Below are 20,519 nucleotides of genomic sequence, written 5' to 3' on the forward strand. Positions count from 1 at the left end.
TTTGATTTGTGATTTGTCTACAGGCTATTATTTTAGGACTCTTTAATCATCTAGTGATCTGTATATTCATATCCACAGAGATTCTATAAAAAAACAGTCTTACAACAGTTAGAAACCTATAAATGAGCCTTTAATGTACTTAAACATACATAAAACAGGTGAATCTGTCATTACAATAAAGAAACACAAAAAAAAGGCAGGCTGTGCTTTGGGTTGTAAATCTTCAGCTTCATCATCAACTTTAGCTGCTTTAGTCCCTGATCTCAGCCACTATTACAGCTATCTCCATATATATATATATATATATATATATATATATATATATATATATATATATATATATATATATATATATGCCATCTGTAGCTCTTTCTGAAATATACTACATTCTCATAAAATAACAATACATTTAATGCAGAAAAAAATATTTTATTATTCTTCAGAAACAGACATGAATTTTGAGGTATTAATTGAAGAGAAAGTGGTAGTATTGCTAAAGTTATATAAATCTAGTCATTGATTTCAGGATTTGCAGGATAAAATCTGTGCTTAAGCATTTTCAACATTTAATTTTATCCTCATTTTGAAACATTAACTGTATGAGGTTCATATTATAGCAGGACCTAAAAAACAATTTCCTGCAGTATTTCACAAACTACTGCAGCTGTTTGATGGATAGCAAAATAGATCATGTTAAACAAATAATTTTACCTGAAAAGGCCTTTCAAATCTTAAAGAGTAGGAAACATAATAAAACCCACTTTAACAAGAAATTTAATGCAAAGTATATAAAACAACATATATACTCACCCAGTGTTTGTCTAATTGAAACATAAAAAAATGTAATTACAGAAATAAAGTAATTTGTCTTAAAAGTATGAAACTTACATCCAGATAGATCTAATAAACAGAAAACACATGGAGAGTAGTATACATATACATAACACAATTTTTTCTTGAAGAAATCCTAAGCGAATATATGGTGACACAGAGAAAAAAAACACATATTGAATGGAAATTGGTTGAAAACACTTTGGCATTCAGCATTTCCCTTCATAATACACATAACAACATGCTTTTTTGCTGCTTTAAATAGTTTAATTGCTATTGTTTTGTGATTTATTTTTTTAGCATATAATACTCAAAATAACCTAGTTAACATGAAGCAATAACAGTGGTAGTTTTTTGTCAGAACTGTTTGTGTTTCAGGTTGCAGGAGGGGATGAAAGCTGGTCCTGTGTCGGTGCAAATGTTTTGGATGTGCTCTTGGAAATGGAAAGGGAGAAGGAAAGGAAGAAAAATGTATAAGAATTACACCTTTTTTCATGTCAATTTGTTGCTTATTACTTTGAATTTATTGCTGAGAATATGTGCTATTTTCCCAGCTTTACTGGGACGGCCAGCTTCTAAATATTGGGAATCTTCGTGAAATGTTGCAAAATGTACTCAGAAGAAAAGCATACAGCTCTACATCAGAACTATTACAGATACAAACAGCTAAAACATATATTTCCCAGGTAAGTCGTTGGATGTAACCAGAGTTTTTTTTTTCTTTTTACTGTTCCACTGTTTTCAGGTTTTATATTTTTGACACAGGATGTAAAACAGTTCTGCAAAACAACAGCAAACATGAAGAGGCTCCAAAAAGCAGCCAAAAAGCGCTGGGCGAGGTGAGCAAGTTTTAGCATGCTTTACAATGATTCCCTTAGGCAATTAGTGTACAAGCATAACATAGTGTAGGTATCCCAAATGGAATCTTGAGAATCCATTCTAAAGTTTGCTGTATATTCTACTTTGATTAACAAGGTTTAAGAGACAGAAAACTTCTTCTTCCTCCTCAGACTGGCATCAGAGGGTGTTCACACTATTTTGCCCTCCATGTGGTGCAGCCGAAGGCTGGGCCTCAGGGGTCAGACATGGGGCTCGATCTCCATGTCAGATATCCTCTTTCTAGTGGAGTGGAAATATGATGTTGTGACTCACTTTCTTTATACAGAAATGCTTCAGGAACACCACAGTAAGGGCATGCCATTCTGACCTGTGCTCAAAACATCTCATGTCATTTTAACCTTCAAGTGCTGACGATAGCTTATTTAGCAGGGTGCTCCAGATGTGTTCCTGTTTCATGAGTGTTTCTGCTGATTTCCTCAGCCCAAAGTGTTTGGGAGATGCTGCTTCCCTGGCAACAAATAAAGGAAGTGGAGTCACTGGGAACTATGGCAGAGGAAGCTTTGCAGTCTGATGACATGCTGGGCTTGGTTTTCCTGCCTGGAGCTTTCAGGATTTACAAGTAAAAGACACATGCCAAGTCTGCAAATATATCTTTCCCCTCTTTTGAATAACAACAGACTCGTAGCTTAACACACCTCTCTGCAGCTTCTCTGCTGTTACCCACTCATTACTCCATCCAGACAGTGTATTGCCCGTGACCAAAATCAAATAAATTAGACAAGAATCCCAAAGCAGTAAATCATCAAATAAAAAATAACTCGAATTGAGGAAAAAGTTAAAATGATTGAATGTGTTTTATTTCACATAATATCTCATTCTTCAAAAATTCTATAAGTTAATGATTTGATTTGTGATAATCCATCCACCAGGTCCATACTCTGAATTTCTAGATGAGTTTTAAGAGTTCCCCTCTGATTTGGTGTTGAATACTGAAAGGGTCATCATAGTAAGGGATTTTAACATCCATGCTGACATTGAAGGGAATAGCTTGAGTGCAGCCTTGAATGCTATCTTAGATGCTATTGGCTTTGTTCAAAATGTGAATAGTCCCACACATTCTCATTTTCACACTTTGGACCTTGTGCTGACATATGGCATTGAATGTGAAGAAATAGCAGTATTAACTCACAACCTTGTCCTCACTGACTACTGATTACTACCCCAAAAGAAAGGTTTGACTCTAGCATATCATTATCAGATAGTGCAGTTATAAATTTTAAAGAATCTGTTTTCCTTTCTCTCTCCTCTGTGTCGCTGAGAGGTGCTGCAGGGGGCACCAGTTTAGTTTATTCCCCTTCGCAATTCGATGATTTTGTTGATTGGGTTGCTATTTCTCTGCATACTGCCTTAGACAATGTAGACCCTTTGAAAAAGAAATATATATATATATAAATTTTGTATTTGGTGTATTCCTCTGTGTTAGTGCATGTAAAATGACAGAATCCTTCATTAATGTGGCCAATTTGAATTGATGGTATGGAATGTTTTAAACACATTTCTATTTGACTTTATAAGTTTCAAAGGTTTGGTATGTTTATAATAATTTTACTTTAAAAAAGCAAACTTTGCACAAAAAAAAGGGGGGAAAATAATAGGTATAATCTGCTTAGGAATTTAAAGCATGTTTCACCTCATTTTAGTAATGAAACAAACCTGATACAGACAATAAGAAGATATGAAACTTTAATTGTAATGGTGTTTTACATATGTTCCATACAAACCTCATCTGTTCCATTGTTTAAAAAAAAATCACGATTATATTTTGTCTCTAAGCATGTTTTGCATCATCTTCTATAAATTTCATTAAAGCTAAATAGAAAACAGTAAAAATTCAAGTAAAAAAGAAAAAAGTTTGATATGTTTTTTATCCAGTAATGTTGGTACTGTATTTCCTGTGTTTGCCCCGCTGCAGAACAAGGTGTTCAAAGCTGGACCAGTCCTGGTCAGCTGTTGCTCTCCTGAAGGAGTTACACACTTTGTGTCAACAAGAACAAAATGAGCTGATGGTTCTGGGTCAAAGGTAAATAATGACTTTATTTCATGTCTCTATTTTGAGAAGAACTTCCTAGATAATTTGCTGAATTTTCTCTTATTACAACCACTAAGGAAACGCAAGGTTGTAAATGATTTAAAAACAGGAACAATTAGGACATATGGTTAAATATATATTTTTAATCTAACACTAAAAAGGAGACACTGTAATTGCATTAATACCCCCAGAGAACTAACTTTGCAATGTTACTCCTGTTATTTTGAACTATGCCTCTATTGTTGTTGTAAATCTAGAAAAATAGACTGTTTTCTACATTTAGGTTTGGGCTTTGACCGTGGGTCCTTCTGACACCTGAATTTGGTTTAATCTCAGCTATTCTCTGCTCAATTCTGATTGATCTTCCTATCAACTCTCACCAGGCATATGTGCACTGCTTAAAAAAAGTTCAGGGTTATGTACAGTTTCCAACCTTATATGCAGACATTGTTTTTAAGTTTTGGTATCATTTGTCCAGAGATCTTCTGCACATTTACTTTATTTCTGAATGGTAACCTATGATTTTCCGTCAATGGTGGCTTCTTCCCTCACCTTTTTATACAAGTATGAGTTCATGAATGCAGTTGATATTTGGACAAATTATCCCACCCAAGCTATGGGTCTCTGGGTCACATTCACAGAGGTATATTGAACCCTTTAGTTTCTTCTCAGATAAAGATAATCTTGTCCTCATGTCAGCTTGGGTGGATGATAATGTTTTTGGTAGGATTGCTGTTCAGCCATACCCTTTAGATTTTCAGATGATTGGTTTAACTCTTGTCCTGCTTAAAGCTTAAGATATATAAAACTGCTTAAAACAACATCTTAATCCCAGACTTTGCTGTTTTCACTCTTATGTTCTCTTACAAACCTCTTTCTTTATATAAGGGTTTTAGATTAGAGGGGCAAAAAGCATGTCACACGTTACTGATTTTTATTTGTGGAAACAAAAGGTCAAAAAAATGCATTTGAATTTACCTCCACTTCACCGATAATGAAAAATTATACAATGCATCAAGTATTAATCGTGGACAGGAGTTAATCAATGGATCTTCTTTCCTTCCAGATTGTGTGATGAAAGTCTGCAATTGTTGTGTCTTCACATCATTCTGGCGATTTATAGAGCTCAGAGGGAGAAAATTTCCTACAGCGCTCTGCTAGCATCTCGTCAATCCTGGGACTCATGGTGAATTTCCAAAACTATTTAAACAGGAACAGGTGTGTAGTAGGACAAAACGAGTCAAAACCAGAAAAAAATGGGGTTTTCCTCTGGCAACTTGTTTCATCTCTTTCTGTTTCTTTTTTTTTTTTTTTTTTGCTTGATGAAGATCAGTGTAACTGCAGTTCCTGTTTACAAAACTAACAGCTAAAAAGATATTTGAATTCTCAACATTGTTTCTCACATTTACTCATATAACCTAAACTTGTTTTTAGGCCACAAGTTTTCAGGCCTTGCAGAACAGAACAAATTACTCTGTGGCTACAAAGTGTAGATGGAGGAGAGGAAGCGGAGGAGCACTTCGAGACACTAGAGCAGGTACCTGCTCCAGAGCAGCCAAGGAATGGGTGTATTTTCTGTACATTAAGAGACTTTTCTTTTATTCTTATTTTCTAAAGTATCTTCCCTTTTTTAGGGTAGATTAAAGTAATTGTAAAATAGTAGGCTACTGCAGAATCTTTTCTTATTACTGACCAAATTATAACTTTGTCAGAGCACAGAGCTGCAGCTGCTTGTATTGACTCAAGAAAAGGAGAGGAAGCACCTGCTGAAGTTGGTGTACGGGATCTCTATGGCAGATTTACAGGAGTCAGATAGGATGACACCCACAAAAGAAAGTAAGAATTGTTCTATCCATAACTCATTTTCATTCTGATACCCCACCATTGATCAAATCAGAGGATTGTATGTTTCTTATAATTCTTATAAAGAAAAATATGTTTGCTTTCTTGTTTTTTGTTTTTGGAAAAGGATTTTAAAAGATTCCAAACAAAGGATGTTAAATTGGACACTGAAAAATGTTTTTGCGTTTACAGTAAGTGGGCGTGTTTTGGCTGATCTACCAAAAGTCTGGTTTCCCCCTTTAAATGAGCATATTAATTGGGATGCTTGTAGTTTAAGAGTGATAATAAAAGAGAGATGAGGATAATAGTGATGTTGTTGGAGGTAATAACGATAGTAATTATTTAAAGCATATCAATGATAATCCTAAATACAATTTATAGTGCACTTCACATAAGTAGCCTATCTCAATGTGCTACAAAAAAAGTAAAAAATAAAGTTATGAAAATAACTAAAGTTAAATATTAAAAAATATATATATATATATAAAGTTATAATAAAAAAAACATTAAACATGACAAATCCCATTTGTTTTGATAATGGACCTCTTCCCCCGTCACTCCTCGACAAAAAAAAAGGAGTCGCACAATTTACAGCAGAAAGGCTATAAACAGCTGGATTTACCTTTACCAACTCCTCTCAAGAGCCACTCACTCACTAAAACATTGCAAAACAAGGTAGGCTCATTAAAGAAAAAAACAAAACAAACATACCATACACATTTTTTTTTTAGATTTTTTGATTGTCTGATGTCCTGCTGTCATTACTATTATTCTACTATTGTCATTTCTGACTCTTAAAATGAGTGTACATGTGTGCATTGTCTGTCATCGTATCAATGCCTCATCTGTGGCCAAAATGGCCGGATGAATGATGTGTGAGTTTCGACCTGACGTGCGAAAAGAGGTGTAAAAAACGGGGCTGCACTTAGTTTCAGATTTGAAAATTGCCTAGCATGTGGTAAATATTAACATTTGCATATCCTCCTCCAGCAATAAACCTTCACAGTTGTGTCATTACAATATGATCCCCATATTGATTAAGACAAGAAATGCAGAAAAGTGAGTGCATATGCCGCCTGATGAATCTTCTTTGAAGACCATCCCTACAAACACGTCTGAACTAGTTTTAAGACGTGAAAACCTTTTGAAAATCAGTCTGTTAGACTATTTATGACGTCTAAATGTCCTTAAATATTTTGTTGATTATCTCTAACACACATAGAATACATATAGACTTAATTATACCATACTAATAAGGAAATTGCCTTCTTTTACTCTATACAATGAAACCCTACAGTTTTAAAGTCATCATCAAGCCCCTGGGATAAATCTGGGCTGTTTCTCTCATCCTTCTATAAAGTTAGAACTCATTTCAGTGGACAGGTTTTCTTATTTGCGCCTTGATTTTAGGCATAGACCACTAATTATTAATTGGGTCGAGGTTGATGATCTACACTTCAACCATCTGTTAAAAATAAAACCTTTCCTAGATGGCATTCAGTGTCTTCTTGTAATTGCAGCACCTTTTGCTTTTTTCTTTTACTTAGTATTTAGTTTAAGCATTTATAGATCCTGGGTTGCTCCTGCACATCCTCACTATTGTTCCTTTTACATTTGATCCTCACAGATATTTGAAACCTGTGTGTTTTACAGGATATTATCCAAAACAAACATTATCATTAATTTTGGAAAGGTCTTGCATAGACAGACTTAGAGACGTAGACAGATTTATTTTGTCATTTTGTATGCACGAGTGTATACAAAAAGAAATTTAGTTTAAAACAGCTCTAGACGATTTCATTTTTTAAAGTGCAGCCTTGAAAACAGTAATAAATACATAAAGAAATTGTAATATAAACATATGACTGTATATTTACAGTTCTAACATTTTGCCTTTTGAATGCATGAACCTCTGCATGACATCTCTTCACCTAATTCTTGTTTTAAGTAATTAGTGAATTTGGTTAAATTATTCCACACTGGAATAATCTTTTATTAGAAAGCAGAAATTACATTTGCTTTCATGTCTTTGACAGTATACAGACTTCTGAACAGAACATCTTGTTGGTTCTATTGTTTCTAGATGGTGCTGATGATGCTGAGCAAACCTCCTTGAGGGCTGGCTGTATAAAAAGGCTAAAACAAATCCATGCCCAGCTCCAGAGACAAAATGGACATGAGAACAACTCAGATGAAACCAGCAGTCAGATCAAAATGCAGAATGAGGGGTCAGAGCCTCAGCTGGCAGACTGCACCCCACTACTCCTGAGACATCTGCTGGAACTTCAGGAGGTCCAAGATTTAGGGCTACTGGAAGTGCTCCTGCACCGGGTGAGAAAACCTTCTATTTAATGCAGGTTTGAATATTAATTCTCATCAATGTAGAGATAATATTAAATTAATAATAATAAAATTTATTTTTTTCAGGATTCAAAGGCTGCTCAAGCTTTTAGAGAACAGTATGAAGCTGAAATCAAAACAAAACGCTTCACCAACCTGCACAATCTCTTAATCTCAGATGACCCTCTAACACTTGGCTCCATGGGAGGTGAAAATTACAAACACTTTGGACCTCAAACATCTTGCACAGCTGAAGTTGAAAACATCTGTGCAGGATCAGTTCCAGCTACAATGTCTGACTCAATCATTAGAGCCAGCAAGGAATGTGTCGAAGTCCCAACAACTGATGGTTCTGTTGAACAGGAAGTCTGCTCAGGTACCCGTATTACAAGCACAAACAAAAACAGAAAGTTCACAGACCTGGCTGAGACTATAACCTGCTTTGCGATCTCTTAGGTTGTGGGGCGGTTATAGAGGAGCTGCCATACCTGGAGATCTTATGTGTGCCAGATGCACAGGTCAGGGCTCATGTTCCAGAGGCTGGAGTGTGTAGCGAGGAAGATGACAGTGAAACAAACAGCCATCAGAGCTTTGAGAAACAGGGATCCTTGATCCCCCTTGCTTGGAGCAAACAAACGCAGGATGAAACAGACTGTATGGTAGTGGTTGGAGATGAGGAAGCAGCACAGAGTCAGGACACCTTGGGCAGCATAGGAATCCGAGCCCAGTCCAATCCACTTGAAGAGAAGGCTCAGGAGAAAGATGGCGATGAGGCTTCAGCTCAGCACAATGTAAGTTTGCACATCTGCAGCGGAAGAAAGAAGAACTCCATAACTAGCACCCCGTATAGCATCCTCACTCATTTATTTGATTTTTTTCCTCCTTTGTTTTAAATGGTTGGACAAGAATCCAATCATAGACCAACCAGATGAAGTAGAAGCTGTAGCTGAAAAAGATCCTGAAACCATGCTGGATATCTGCCCACATGTTTCAAATGATTCCTTTGAGTACAGTGATGAAGGAGCATCCGACCTCACCGCCAGCGGCAGCAGAGAGATAACAGAGTCTGAGCTCTGGGATTTCAGCCGAACAAAACTCCCCAACCATGAGGTTCGTGCATCCCTACAATCAACAATAAATATATATATATTTTATGTATCAACAGCGTATCACTTTTAGTCAATTCTGCACTTGTGGTGAGATGCTTCAATACCTTCACCATTGCTAAGAATCACATATTAATTTGAGGATGTAAAGGTTTAATTACAAAAGTGTTACTTTTCAGTATTGAAAGTTTTGAAATATAACTATTTAATCATGTGCACCTGATTTGCAAACTGAGTTATACAGACCAGCTTTAAAATCATTCAATCAAAACATGTTGTGGCACAGGTTAACTGATTTTAGATACAGTTTCAATACATGCATTAACTCCACTAATATTTGGTCAAATGTCTCTTGGCATGTTGCCGGTAAACCAACACATTCAGACCCATGCATTAAATTAGAATACTACTGAGAAGTTTGTATTTAATCCATGCGAAACACATATTTAAATCCTGACATACTGATGGGTTTAAGCCTTCATTTTTGTTCATTACAATCTCTGATTACAGCTCACAAAAACATTGCAGATTAAAATGTGACACCAGACTAATAAAATACTATTTTATTGCTGAAATCTTGGCTTTATGGAAAAATGTTTATACCAGTTTGAAGGTTCTTTCCAATAGGTATTCCAAATCTGATAATAAAGTCTTAGCTTAGGACTAATTTTAATTCATTAAATAACTGCTCACTGTAAAAATTCACAAGCTTCTTGCCAAATGGTTAAAGGCTTTTCTTGATTGGTTTGTTTCCTTTCATCTCTTATTGTATTTAAAAAGCCCAAACATTTTAATAGGGTCAAGGTTCATTTTTGATAATTTCAGGTCAATTTTTACTTGCTTTGTTCAGTCCAGAAACTCCAGAAACAGTTATGTTTTACAGTTAAAATACCCAATTTTGTCCAAGCCTACCTGTCGCTTTGTAAAGATAAAGTATCTCACTAACTGGTCCCTCAGCATGTTACTACCACCGCTATGCTCTTTGAAGCCTCAATTCATTCCACCAAATATGGGTCTTGTCACTTTGGGTAAATAGCTCAACCTTTGTCTCATCAATTTATAAAACTTTGCTCTTGACGGCATTCAAACTGTCTAGCAAAAAGCTCCCCTCATACTTCGATGTGCGTGTTCTGGAGTCATTGATTCCTTTTTGTTGGAAACCCTCTCAGTCCATTGAGAACTTTCTTCACAGTGAACATCTATAAGATTCTAGTTTGTGTCTCAGCTGTGGTAGTTCTTGAAATGTTGAAATGATTTTATTTTGCATATCAAACACAACTGAGGTTGGAGCGGATAAAGCAAACATGAGGATTTTTGTATGACCAGGTTATCTAAAGGTTTAAACTTAGTCATATTTGAAATTCAGGATTTATAAAACAACAAATTTAAATGGAATCTACCAGCTGCACCAACAAAGGGGCCATATATCTTTCTAGATTTATGCCACCTTGTTGATATCCACTAAATTATTGGTTTCCCTTCAACCTGCTAAGAGACAATCCAGCAAAGTAAGCGTAGGTGTTTCGTGCACTCTGTTGATTTGTTTTTGGACCAGGAAAATGACATGCTAAAATGTGTCATAAGACCCAAAATTAGCCTGAAAGCTCAACCCATGAAAAGTGTGATTATTGCTCTAACCGGCAAATTATTCCTTATATATAGTTTCTCGTTCATCTATTCGTGCAGGAGATAGAATCCAGGGAGAAAAAAGAAGAAATAAGACACCAAGCAGTGGAAAGAGAGAAAACAATGCGCAACCTGGTGGACATGCAAAGAAAGTTTGAACAGAGGCATCAAAGAGACAAAGAGAGACAAATGTTTAGGGTGAGAATGGTGAAAATAAGGACAAAGTACTCTCAGAGAAATATTTTCACTAATAGCATCTGTTATTCCAGGTTCAGGAGCGTCTCTCCATCATCCAGAACAGAAAGGCGGAGGAGGATCTACTTGGCCTCAAACACACAGAAAGGCTAAAGCATCTGACACAAGACCTACCTCTGGTAACAATGTAAATTAATTGCTAACCATAACTTTGTGTTCGGGGTAATTACAATGTGACATGTAATTATGTTAAAGGAGGACAAGATCCAGCAGAAGACTGTTGTTAGAGAGCGATTAGAGCAGCTCAGAAGGGAGCGCTCCTACATCATGCAGTCAAAAAGAGACAGGTAAATGGGAACACTTTGGGGAAAAATTAAAGCAAAAATGACTTTTTAAATTGCTGTGCTTGTGTTTATCTTCAGGAATACGGCCGGATTTAAGGAACTTCTAGCTCCTGTGGTCCTGCACACCAAAGAGACAGAAGATGGAGCAAACTGAGATACAAACAGTTTAAGTAGTTTGATCCCACTGTTGATAAAATCCTTTCTGTAGAACATGGAAATTGCTTAGTTCTGTGAGAAACAAAATTCTTCAGCTTTTTTTTTTTTATTATTAACTTGCATATCAATGAGTTGAATGCAAAATGTAGTTTTCTTAAGTGTTTCTACAGGAAAACCTAATCAGAACCCACGTGGCCCTACATGTTAAAGTTCCTCTTGACTTAAAAGATGCCTTTGCCATTAGTCTGTTATATAGAAATGTTGGCCCTCTCCACCTTGTAGAGATGTTTTCACCCACATAAAGTGTTGGAGTATGCTTTAAGGCTACGTCTTTAACTGTCTTTGTTGAACAATTCAGAGGTGAGCTTGCAGGTGTGCTTTGGATCATTGCTCTGCTGCATCGTTAGGGCCAGTAAGTGATGGGGAAAATTGAGGCCTTTTAATTTTATTTTTTTGGTAAATGTGAAAGGAGCCTGTGTCCTTGTAGGTCTGCAGTGGATTTCACCTTGTATTTTCCCTATAAATGAAATTATTTCTTATTAAATATTTAAACCCAATAATCATGTAAATGACATTACAAAGAACCAACGCACTACATATTTGACATAATCGTAGCTTAGTTCCTTTGTGGAACATTTTAAGGCAATGGTTATGACTGAATAGACTGAGATTCACATATGCAGTAGTTTAATATACATTTTAATAACTTTGACAACCATAAGCATCAACAATAATGAAATTCACTAGAACTCCCTTTCACTGTGCACATTAACCCTAGTAGCCAGTTACATACACAATGAGTCACAGAGGTGCATTTAAACATCCAAGAGTGGCTCCAGATAAATTTTGTGTGAACATTTACATTTAATTGTTGAACATTGATTGTGTCAGAAAATTAACTCAAGACTAACACCCCTGTAAATTTTAAATGCGCGCAATGACTGGTACTGTTTTTATTTACAGATATGAAAATGTAACATGTGATGGAGGGATGGTTTGGCTAATAACCATACAATAGGAAGATGTATATATACAGAAGGTTGAGTGTGTGCAAAGCAGTTTCCCTACAATACAGTTCAAGTAAGAGGAGGGAAATAAGTATATCAGATTCTATACGAACATTTAGGCTTTTCATCCTCATCTCACTTTATTTGGTATCCAATGTCCTTGCTGTTTAGCACAAAGCAGTAACACAAACCAGCACACTAAGGTAGAACATTCTAGAACAGTTCCCACACACTGGGCCACTGCATTTCAAACAAAGTGTGTCATCAACACTAATAAAATCTGCAAGGCTTGTGGTTTCAAACACACGTATACACACCAACAAGATAAAGTTTACATTCCAGAAAAATGGGAAAAAATAAAATTCAAATGCGCCAGGTGCTTTAAAAATTGTTTTGAAACTACTAGAAACTGAAAAGAAAAAAAACAAGCAAATTACAGAATGTCATAGCACAACCAGAGGTTGAACTACTGTATCATAAATTAGAGGCTGGTTAAATATTTTTGGATGGTTTTCTAATCTGATTAGCTGACTCAAATGTCTTAAAAACTATACAGGTTTCAGTCTAGTCGCCATGGCCACTAGAAGAAAACAGTACAAGCTTCTTTTGGATGAATTATGCCAATTTTAAATATTTGCCAGAATTTGAAGTTTCAGACCAAACTGTTTTACAGAGGGGTTAATCCTAGGATGAAAAAAGCCTACCTTGCATTCAGGACTTTACAAACTTAATCTAAAGGCTTTCTTTACCCAACCAGGAACTCTGAGGAGGCATTGGGACCATGGAACTGACAAGGGAGACTAGTGTACTTTGTTTTTTTTTTTTCATTAGGATTTTATGCATTACCTTGTCACTGGAGGCATGAAAGAGAAAGGTGTGTGTGCATCAGGTATCGAGTAGTGCTAATAATGGAACTTGAAGGTTTCTTTTTTTGAAAGTCTATGTATGAGTCTTTCTACTGGTGCGCACACTGCACCCCCGGGCCATGATGGCCCCCTTCATCATCAGAGCTATCATTATACGCCTCTCTCCTGCCTCCACAGCCAGAACCTTGACTTCTGTCAAATTCTGCGAGATCGACTTCTTCAGCATCTGCAGCGATGTCAGGATTGTCAGCACGGGCTGGAAGAAGGTTCTCCAAGTCCTTAAAGAGATACAGAGAGTTAAAACTAAAAAATTGACTTAATTATTTTAAGAAGTTCTTAAATGGAAGCTCACATTCAGTTTGTCAGGACTGATCCAGTTGCTTTCTGGGAACTGAACATCAAACTTGATGTAAAGATCTCCTTTTTCAAATGGATTTCTGTACTGAGGCATTCCTTCTCCTTTCACGACTCGAACACAACCTGTCACCAAGACAATAAAGTCAATCAGAGAGCAAAAAAAAAGATTTACAATTTATATCTGTACACATTACTAATCTAACAGCAGTACTGCAAATGCAGAGCTATAGGGTGAGATTTAATCTAAGGTTGGAAAATTCATTTAATTTGGGGATTTTTTTTTCTTTCTACAAATTCACTCCTTGGGCTTCCAGCTCAGCAGAACATCAATGCATCGCTTTATTTCCCCCCTCTTAGGTGTCATTTCATAACAAACTGCTCTGCTAATCTTCCATTAACCCTGAGAAGCTTCCCCCTTCCTTGCCAAGCATGATTCAGCCCCCACCATGTTTGACTCTAGACACAGTGTGTACAGGGTTATATGCTGTGTATATGAATAACAGAAGCATAACAAAACGTTTACCTGGCTCAATGACCTTGCCAGGTGGATATTTGACCAGCAGCTGGCGTCCATCCAAGTGTGTGATGGTGATCTGGAAGCCACACAGTGCCTCAACAAGGCCAATGCGTTGCACCATGTGAAGGTCATTGCCATCACGTCGAAATTCCTGTTTAAATAAAAATCACGAGGTTTTAAACTCATTACAAAAAAAAAATAAATGCAAAAAAACAAGAGTCAGCTGTAATTTACAGTAGATTACCTCATGGTCTTTCTCCTGAAGAACAAGGACTATATCTCCAGGTTCCACACCTGGTGCCTGGTCAGCTTCCCCAGAGAAGGTGATCTTCTGTCCGTGCTTCATACCTTTGTCCACATGAACCTCTAGTAGTTTTGTCTCCTTGCAAACCTTCTGTCCCTCACACTTTTTGCAGCGGTCTTTCTCATTTATCACCTCCCCTAGAAAAAGAAACAATACTGTTCAGAAAAAAGTCCTTCTGGGTTCTTACTGGGCATTGTTTGTCTTTCTGAGTCCTGGGCTGTTAGCTTGTATGAAAAGTGTTACCCTCTCCGTTGCAGTCGGTGCAGACGGACTGCATTTGCTGTACCATCCCTGGTGCCAGCTGTCTGATCATGATTTTCATTCCTCTTCCTCTGCATGTCACACATTTCTGTACCGCTCCTGCCTTACCCCCTTGACTACAAGTCAATAGGTACAAATAAGCAGTTTCATTAAATGTGCTCCAGATATTACAAGCTGTTCAAAATAAATCAACTGAAAGAGAAGTGAAATTATATCTTAAACTAAATTAAAATCTTAATCGATATCCGCTTATTGTAGTTCTACACCTACAATACCAAGGGACCCGTCTGTGTAGCCAAATGCAGGCTAACGACCCGAGCGCCAGGCCCAACTAATAAACCAGTTCATATCAGCTTATCAAGCATGTTTTACCCAATGAGGAGAATGGCAAAAATGTTGACTACTCTGCCCAGAAGTATTAACAAAATACAAATAAATTAAAATAAATAAATAAAAAAACAGAACCCCTTTGAGAGATTAGAGAGGTTCAAATCTTAATCCAATTTATAAACAGAGTATAAAACTGGACTCACCCGTTACAGGCGCTACACAATACATTCTTACTAAGCTGCAGTTTTGTAGTTTTTCCGTTGTACAGGTCCTCAAGGGAAACTCTGGGATGAGAAAAGAGTTTTTAGAAAATAACAGGTTAAAATTGAAAAACCTCCTAGATCAGTTAAATTACTTGGAAAATGTAAAATACGCACTTCAGAGGGTGCACCATATCCTCCCCTCTCCTCTTGCCCCCATTGCTTCGACTGCCACGTCCACCCATGAAACCAAAGAGACCTCCACCAAAAATGTGAGAGAAGATATCGTCCATGCCGGGGCCCCCTCCGCCTCCCTCCCGAAGTCCCTGCTCTCCATAGCGATCATAAAGCTCCTTCTTCTCTGGGTTTGTCAGCACCTCATATGCAAAACTTATTTCTTTAAACTGCAAAAATTAAAACAAAAATAATTACAAAATAAGATACATAGAAAAATAAAAATGCATGCAGTAAAAGCGATCCAAATGCAGAGGTTTTTGAAACACTGGGTGTTTATTTTAGAAAACTATATCAAAGATGGGAATAAGAAATTGGAATCCCTTCATGGTGACGTGAACCCAGTGTTACTGTTGAAGATCCGATGTAATTGTGAATCTTTCAGTTTTTTTGCCACTGCCATTGTTGTGGCTACACCTAGATTTGACAAGTTTTATGGAAGCTCGTACCTTGTCACCAGCATCAGGATTCTTGTCAGGATGGTACTCTTTGGCCAATTTGCGATACGCCTGAAACAAAGAAAAAATTAAGAACTTCTGTAATTAGTTTTCTAAAAAATTTTTTATAGTTTTTAAAGCAAATCACTGCAATGCATTAACAGTTCATATGCCTAATCTTCTGTCACATAAAGCAGACAAAAGCCTGGTTATAAACACATGCTTAATTTTTTTTTTAAAGAAAATTCAAGACATTTCTAATTGCAATATGCATAGACTGAAATATAGTTTCAAAATATGATGGCCTGAAAGTGTACAAGTGAATTACAATTAAAATGTAACTTTGAAGCTTTCTGCTTCTATAGTTATAATGGTGTTTACAGATACCAATTTTCAGTTACTTTATGAAAACTTTGGTTTGATTCAACAAATTAATTTAACAAACTGTGGCCATGAATAAAAAATACCCTACATGTTCATTTACATAGTTTTTGTTCCCCATGCACCAATGGCCCGAAACTCAATAAAAACAAATTAGCACCTAAATTTGTAAGTGGGAAAAAACAAAACAAAAAAAACAACATATTCATTTAAGAAAAGAAACATTCGATTAGCAAGTTAACATCCTATCGGCTCTAAAGTATCCCCTGTACGTACATATAAGACTCAACATGTCTGTATTCGTCATACGAAACAGGTACCAAGACCTTAGTAGAGAATTTTCTAGACTATAGAGCGCACCTCACTATAAGTCCTGCCCATTAAGTTTTTTGAAAAAACTGGTAATATACATATATATAGCCTCTGGAGTAGGGACAAAGAATGCTAGCTCCCGTTAGCTTGTTGGCTCGCAGTAGTACGAGCTTCTACTGAAAGATGGGGCTTTATCGGCTCGTTATTTCAGCTCTGCAGGTGTTCAGCCCAGCAGTTTTTAATTGGTTCGGCAGCTTTAATGCAGCAAATAAATGTCCAAATGAGAGAATTCGGGACATTTTGTTCTCTGTCATGTTTGCTGCTAAAATGTTCTTGTGCAAAGTGAAAATTATCCCCTTATTCTTTCAATTCCAACTTTGACTTACCCTCTAGTGATTAGAAAAAATCCACAGAAAAGCTGCACCTTCTTATAAGGCGCATGGTTCAAAGCATGGGAAAAAAGTAGCGGCTTATAGTCTGGCAAATACGCTATATTATTTTGGTATTTTATTAAAAAATTTAAATGACAATATAATGTATTCCAACTGTCCTGGTCAAAATTTATTTTAATTTACTTATCTGATAAACAACTGTTCTGTTCAGAACCGTCAATTGTTAGAGAATTAACTAAATCCAGATCGTCAGCAAAAAATACCTCACCTGGAGGGTCTGTAAACACTATCAAATCTAAGGTTATCGTAAAGTTATTACAAAGTAAACCAATAAAAAAAAAATAAAAGAATGAAACTTAAATTATTATTAGCTAACTATATATGGCAGTAACACCTCAAATTTGCTGTTTAACACTGCAAAAAGAATTTTGGAATTAAGATGTTCTTATAACCTCTTAACTCACACCCTTTTTAAGTAATTGCCAATTTAGCATACCCAAATGAAAAGCAAATAACTAGGGAACCGTATGGCCAAATTACTTCTGAGAGTAGTCATTTAAAAGCTTACATGTTTCTAGTTTCTGTAAATACAAATGAGAAGTGTGACAAAAACACAACCTAAATAAACAGCATCAGTTCAAACAAAACTCCTAGTTATATAGCAGTAGATGGCAGTAACAAAGAAAAGCTTGGTAGCAGGCATGTGTCATATTATATACACTTCCAAAATCTGCATCTCTTCATTCATGCCTGCAACAAGAAGTTTCTTTGATGTTGTGAGATGTGCTCTTGGAAGTTGTTGTGACTGAATTTGATGAAACTTTTAAGCCTCTCTCTCTAAATATTTCACTTGCGATGACAAATCCGCATCCTGGTAAGCTAAAATATCAATAGTTTGCATCCAATACTTAATTTTGGGGTATATATATATATAAGAGTTATGTTCTATTTGTTGTTACTGAGCAGTTGCTACCCTATTTTACTTTGACAAACGGATCTTCTCGATGTTTGTTTTCCTATTTGGTGCGATTGCAATTACAGATTTTGACCTGGCCGGTTTCCATCAGACTGTAGTCGAGAAGAGAGAGTTTGGCTCCATATTTTTACGGCGATGGACGGAAAAGAATGACATGGACGGTGACGTTCGGAGGAGTAGCGGCGGATGTGGAACAGTTCTCATTTATTAACATGACTGCACAAGTGCTCCACAGGATGTACGCGAACGGGTCAGAGGGTGATGGAGGATGTGGAATTTTGGGGGTTAGTGGATAATTTGATTTAATTGAAGTTATATTGTATAGTGTATGTCTTCCCTTTATACTTTTGTGCAGTTTATTTACCTTTTTCACAAGCTCACATATATTACAGATCTCTACTACAGGTATGGAAACTGTTTCTAATTAAATAACTAAGTGAGTGATTCTTCAAACTGTTTTTGTGAAGACCTGGGAATTATAAAAAAAAAAAAAAATAGTCAAAATTTAAATACTCTTTCCAATAGTTGCATCTGTAAAGAATTTTGACTCGTTTTTTTTTTTGTGTGTGTCGACCAATTATTAGTCATACCATACACAAAAAGCATAATACTGTAAAGTAAAAGTAAATGCACCATCAAAATTATAATTAGTTCATTCACATTTGTGTGGATATACTATGGCCCTAAATAAGAATATGTTTTAATAGACTACAAAACCTGTGCCCCCGACCCTGACTCTAACTTATTCAGGGTTAAAAACTGGGAGTTATGGACAAAAGGGTGAAAATCAATTCAGCCAAAGTAGTCGATTGTACTCAAAACAAGAGTCGTGACATTTTGTGACGCATTCAAGGACTGGGAAAAGTGGAAGTTTTTGACTCTAATGCGTGTGAATGACTCTTGTCAAAACGAATAACAAATAGTTTAGTAAATAATCTGCCGACGACCAGCCAGATTTGATCTATGGAAAACTGATACTGCGCCACTGTACAAGGATCATTTAAAAGTCCCACCTTTTAATATATATATATGTTTTGATTTCTATTATCCATGTGTGAGACCAAGTCGTAGCTAAACCAAATAAAGTGGAAATGAGAAGTACACAGTGTATGTTTTGGTTGCTACAGTTACACGAGGTTTTCTAGAAGGCCGAGAAGTATCTACAGCTGAACAACCAGAAACGTTTATAAAACCAGTATTAGTCACTAAATAAGTTTTCCTATTGCATTTTCCAGGATGATCTGTCAGTTAAATCAATGACATAAAGATCTATACATAAATTCATACTTTCACCAACCAAACGTCACTTGGTTAACTGGTTTAACCGGCAGCCACTAGCATTCCATGGTGTTTCATTACTGTTTAAAATGAGGACATTTAACCTTAAATTATCGGTTGAAGTAATAAAATAAACTTTTAAATCGTTGTTTTTCAGTATAGTTGCAATACTTCATATATAAAAATGCGATACGGGTGAGTATTTTAGCTGGCTAGCATGCTTCGAGACTAGCTAGAAACCAGTAAACTAACTAGCTAGCTAACCCCCCCATACTGGGTTTTGTTCTGTTTAGGCCAAAACTACACTTTCAACGAACCAACCTCACAATTCCTTCTTAGTCCAAGTTATTTCTTTGTTTTCAGAAGATACATACCTTTTTTAGTTCGCTTTCAGGGGCAGTAGGTGAAACTCCGAGGATATCGTACAGCCTGGTGTCCGCAACGTTGGCCATGGTGCTAACCGGCTAGCAGAGAGAGAGAGCTTCTGCGGAGAATCAGATGAGCTTCCCAACCTTCACCGGCTGGGGCTGTCCTCCCACTCTAACACACACACTCTATTCCTGCAGTTTTATCTGGAGTTGGAAGCCATTTTAACCCCTTCATTTATAAATTAAGCAAACTTCGACAGGACTTCTAAATGTTTCTATTTATCTTTTGGCTTGATTTTAAATACAGTCACTTATAAACGTAAGTTTAAATGGTTTCAAACATTCTAAGATGTGTTTTGACTTAAATATTTAGCTAAAAACATACAACAGCCATATAAGGTCTAACCCCCCCAAAAAAGACAGTTTTGTACGAATTTCTGTCTAATTATTAAGTTATGTAACATAGAGATAAACCATTAAATTGTTTTTTTTTTTTTTTTGCTTTGTAAATGCTACGTATAGTCATTCAAATTCAACAAAACAATCTGAAACCCTTTAATTGGGGGGAAAATAAAATCGAGGAAATGACAGATAAAGAATGTTGTTGCATGGGTGACTGTGCACAGCGTTAACAACCACAATCATGTTAAATTGAAGTCAGTTCATATATGTCTCTGTTTAACTTCAAATACAGTTCAGATTTTCTGGAGTATATTTCTGAAAGTTCCTTGTTTGCATCCAAGTTAAAGCCATTGTTGGCAGAGAGCTTTACTGTATAAACTCAACTCATCATTGTGGACATATTGTAGACATTTGACCAGTTGTATGGGTTGGCAAGATGGAAGCCAATAAAAAATATTCATGCTAAAAAAATAAATAAATAAAACTCCCAAGAGGCATGGCTTGTACATTTATTTATTTATTTTTTAT

At 36.3% G+C, this 20,519-nt stretch overlaps 2 protein-coding genes across 2 annotated transcripts; one reads left to right on the forward strand and one right to left on the reverse strand.

Annotated features, from left to right (window-relative positions):
* The first annotated feature begins 1,578 nt into the window (after positions 1-1,578).
* LOC119772484 lies at positions 1,579-11,596 on the forward strand. The gene is made up of 15 exons (XM_038268922.1): positions 1,579-1,670; positions 1,842-2,017; positions 2,152-2,290; positions 3,644-3,751; positions 4,827-4,946; positions 5,195-5,297; positions 5,473-5,596; positions 7,686-7,933; positions 8,030-8,318; positions 8,399-8,733; positions 8,849-9,052; positions 10,735-10,872; positions 10,944-11,048; positions 11,125-11,216; positions 11,292-11,596. The coding sequence occupies exons 1-15, from the start codon at positions 1,630-1,632 to the stop codon at positions 11,365-11,367; spliced, it is 2,298 nt and encodes a 765-aa protein (XP_038124850.1). The 5' UTR covers positions 1,579-1,629; the 3' UTR covers positions 11,368-11,596.
* A 451-nt stretch (positions 11,597-12,047) lies between these two features.
* Positions 12,048-19,773, reverse strand: dnaja2b (DnaJ heat shock protein family (Hsp40) member A2b). The gene is made up of 9 exons (XM_038268852.1): positions 19,596-19,773; positions 15,895-15,954; positions 15,389-15,615; positions 15,215-15,295; positions 14,664-14,797; positions 14,361-14,557; positions 14,123-14,267; positions 13,595-13,722; positions 12,048-13,520 (listed from the first exon to the last, which is right to left on the reverse strand). The coding sequence occupies exons 1-9, from the start codon at positions 19,671-19,673 to the stop codon at positions 13,332-13,334; spliced, it is 1,239 nt and encodes a 412-aa protein (XP_038124780.1). The 5' UTR covers positions 19,674-19,773; the 3' UTR covers positions 12,048-13,331.
* Between the last annotated feature and the right edge of the window lie 746 nt (positions 19,774-20,519).

This window comes from Cyprinodon tularosa, unplaced genomic scaffold, assembly GCF_016077235.1.
Source record: "Cyprinodon tularosa strain WSP-4 unplaced genomic scaffold, ASM1607723v1 ctg71, whole genome shotgun sequence".
NCBI lineage: Eukaryota > Metazoa > Chordata > Actinopteri > Cyprinodontiformes > Cyprinodontidae > Cyprinodon > Cyprinodon tularosa.

Bases quoted from the DNA above. Each gene is read 5' to 3' on its own strand.
- LOC119772484 (XM_038268922.1), top strand. From the start codon at position 1,630: ATGAAGAGGCTCCAAAAAGCAGCCAAAAAGCGCTGGGCGAG. The intron at 3,752-4,826 runs GTAAATAATGAC...CTTTCCTTCCAG, and splicing joins CTGATGGTTCTGGGTCAAAG to ATTGTGTGATGAAAGTCTGC. The intron at 8,319-8,398 runs GTACCCGTATTA...GCGATCTCTTAG, and splicing joins TGAACAGGAAGTCTGCTCAG to GTTGTGGGGCGGTTATAGAG.
- dnaja2b (XM_038268852.1), bottom strand. From the start codon at position 19,673: ATGGCCAACGTTGCGGACACCAGGCTGTACGATATCCTCGGAGTTTCA. The intron at 14,558-14,663 runs GTAACACTTTTC...TTCTTTTTCTAG, and splicing joins CACCGACTGCAACGGAGAGG to GGGAGGTGATAAATGAGAAA. The intron at 13,521-13,594 runs GTGAGCTTCCAT...TATCTCTTTAAG, and splicing joins TCAGTCCTGACAAACTGAAT to GACTTGGAGAACCTTCTTCC.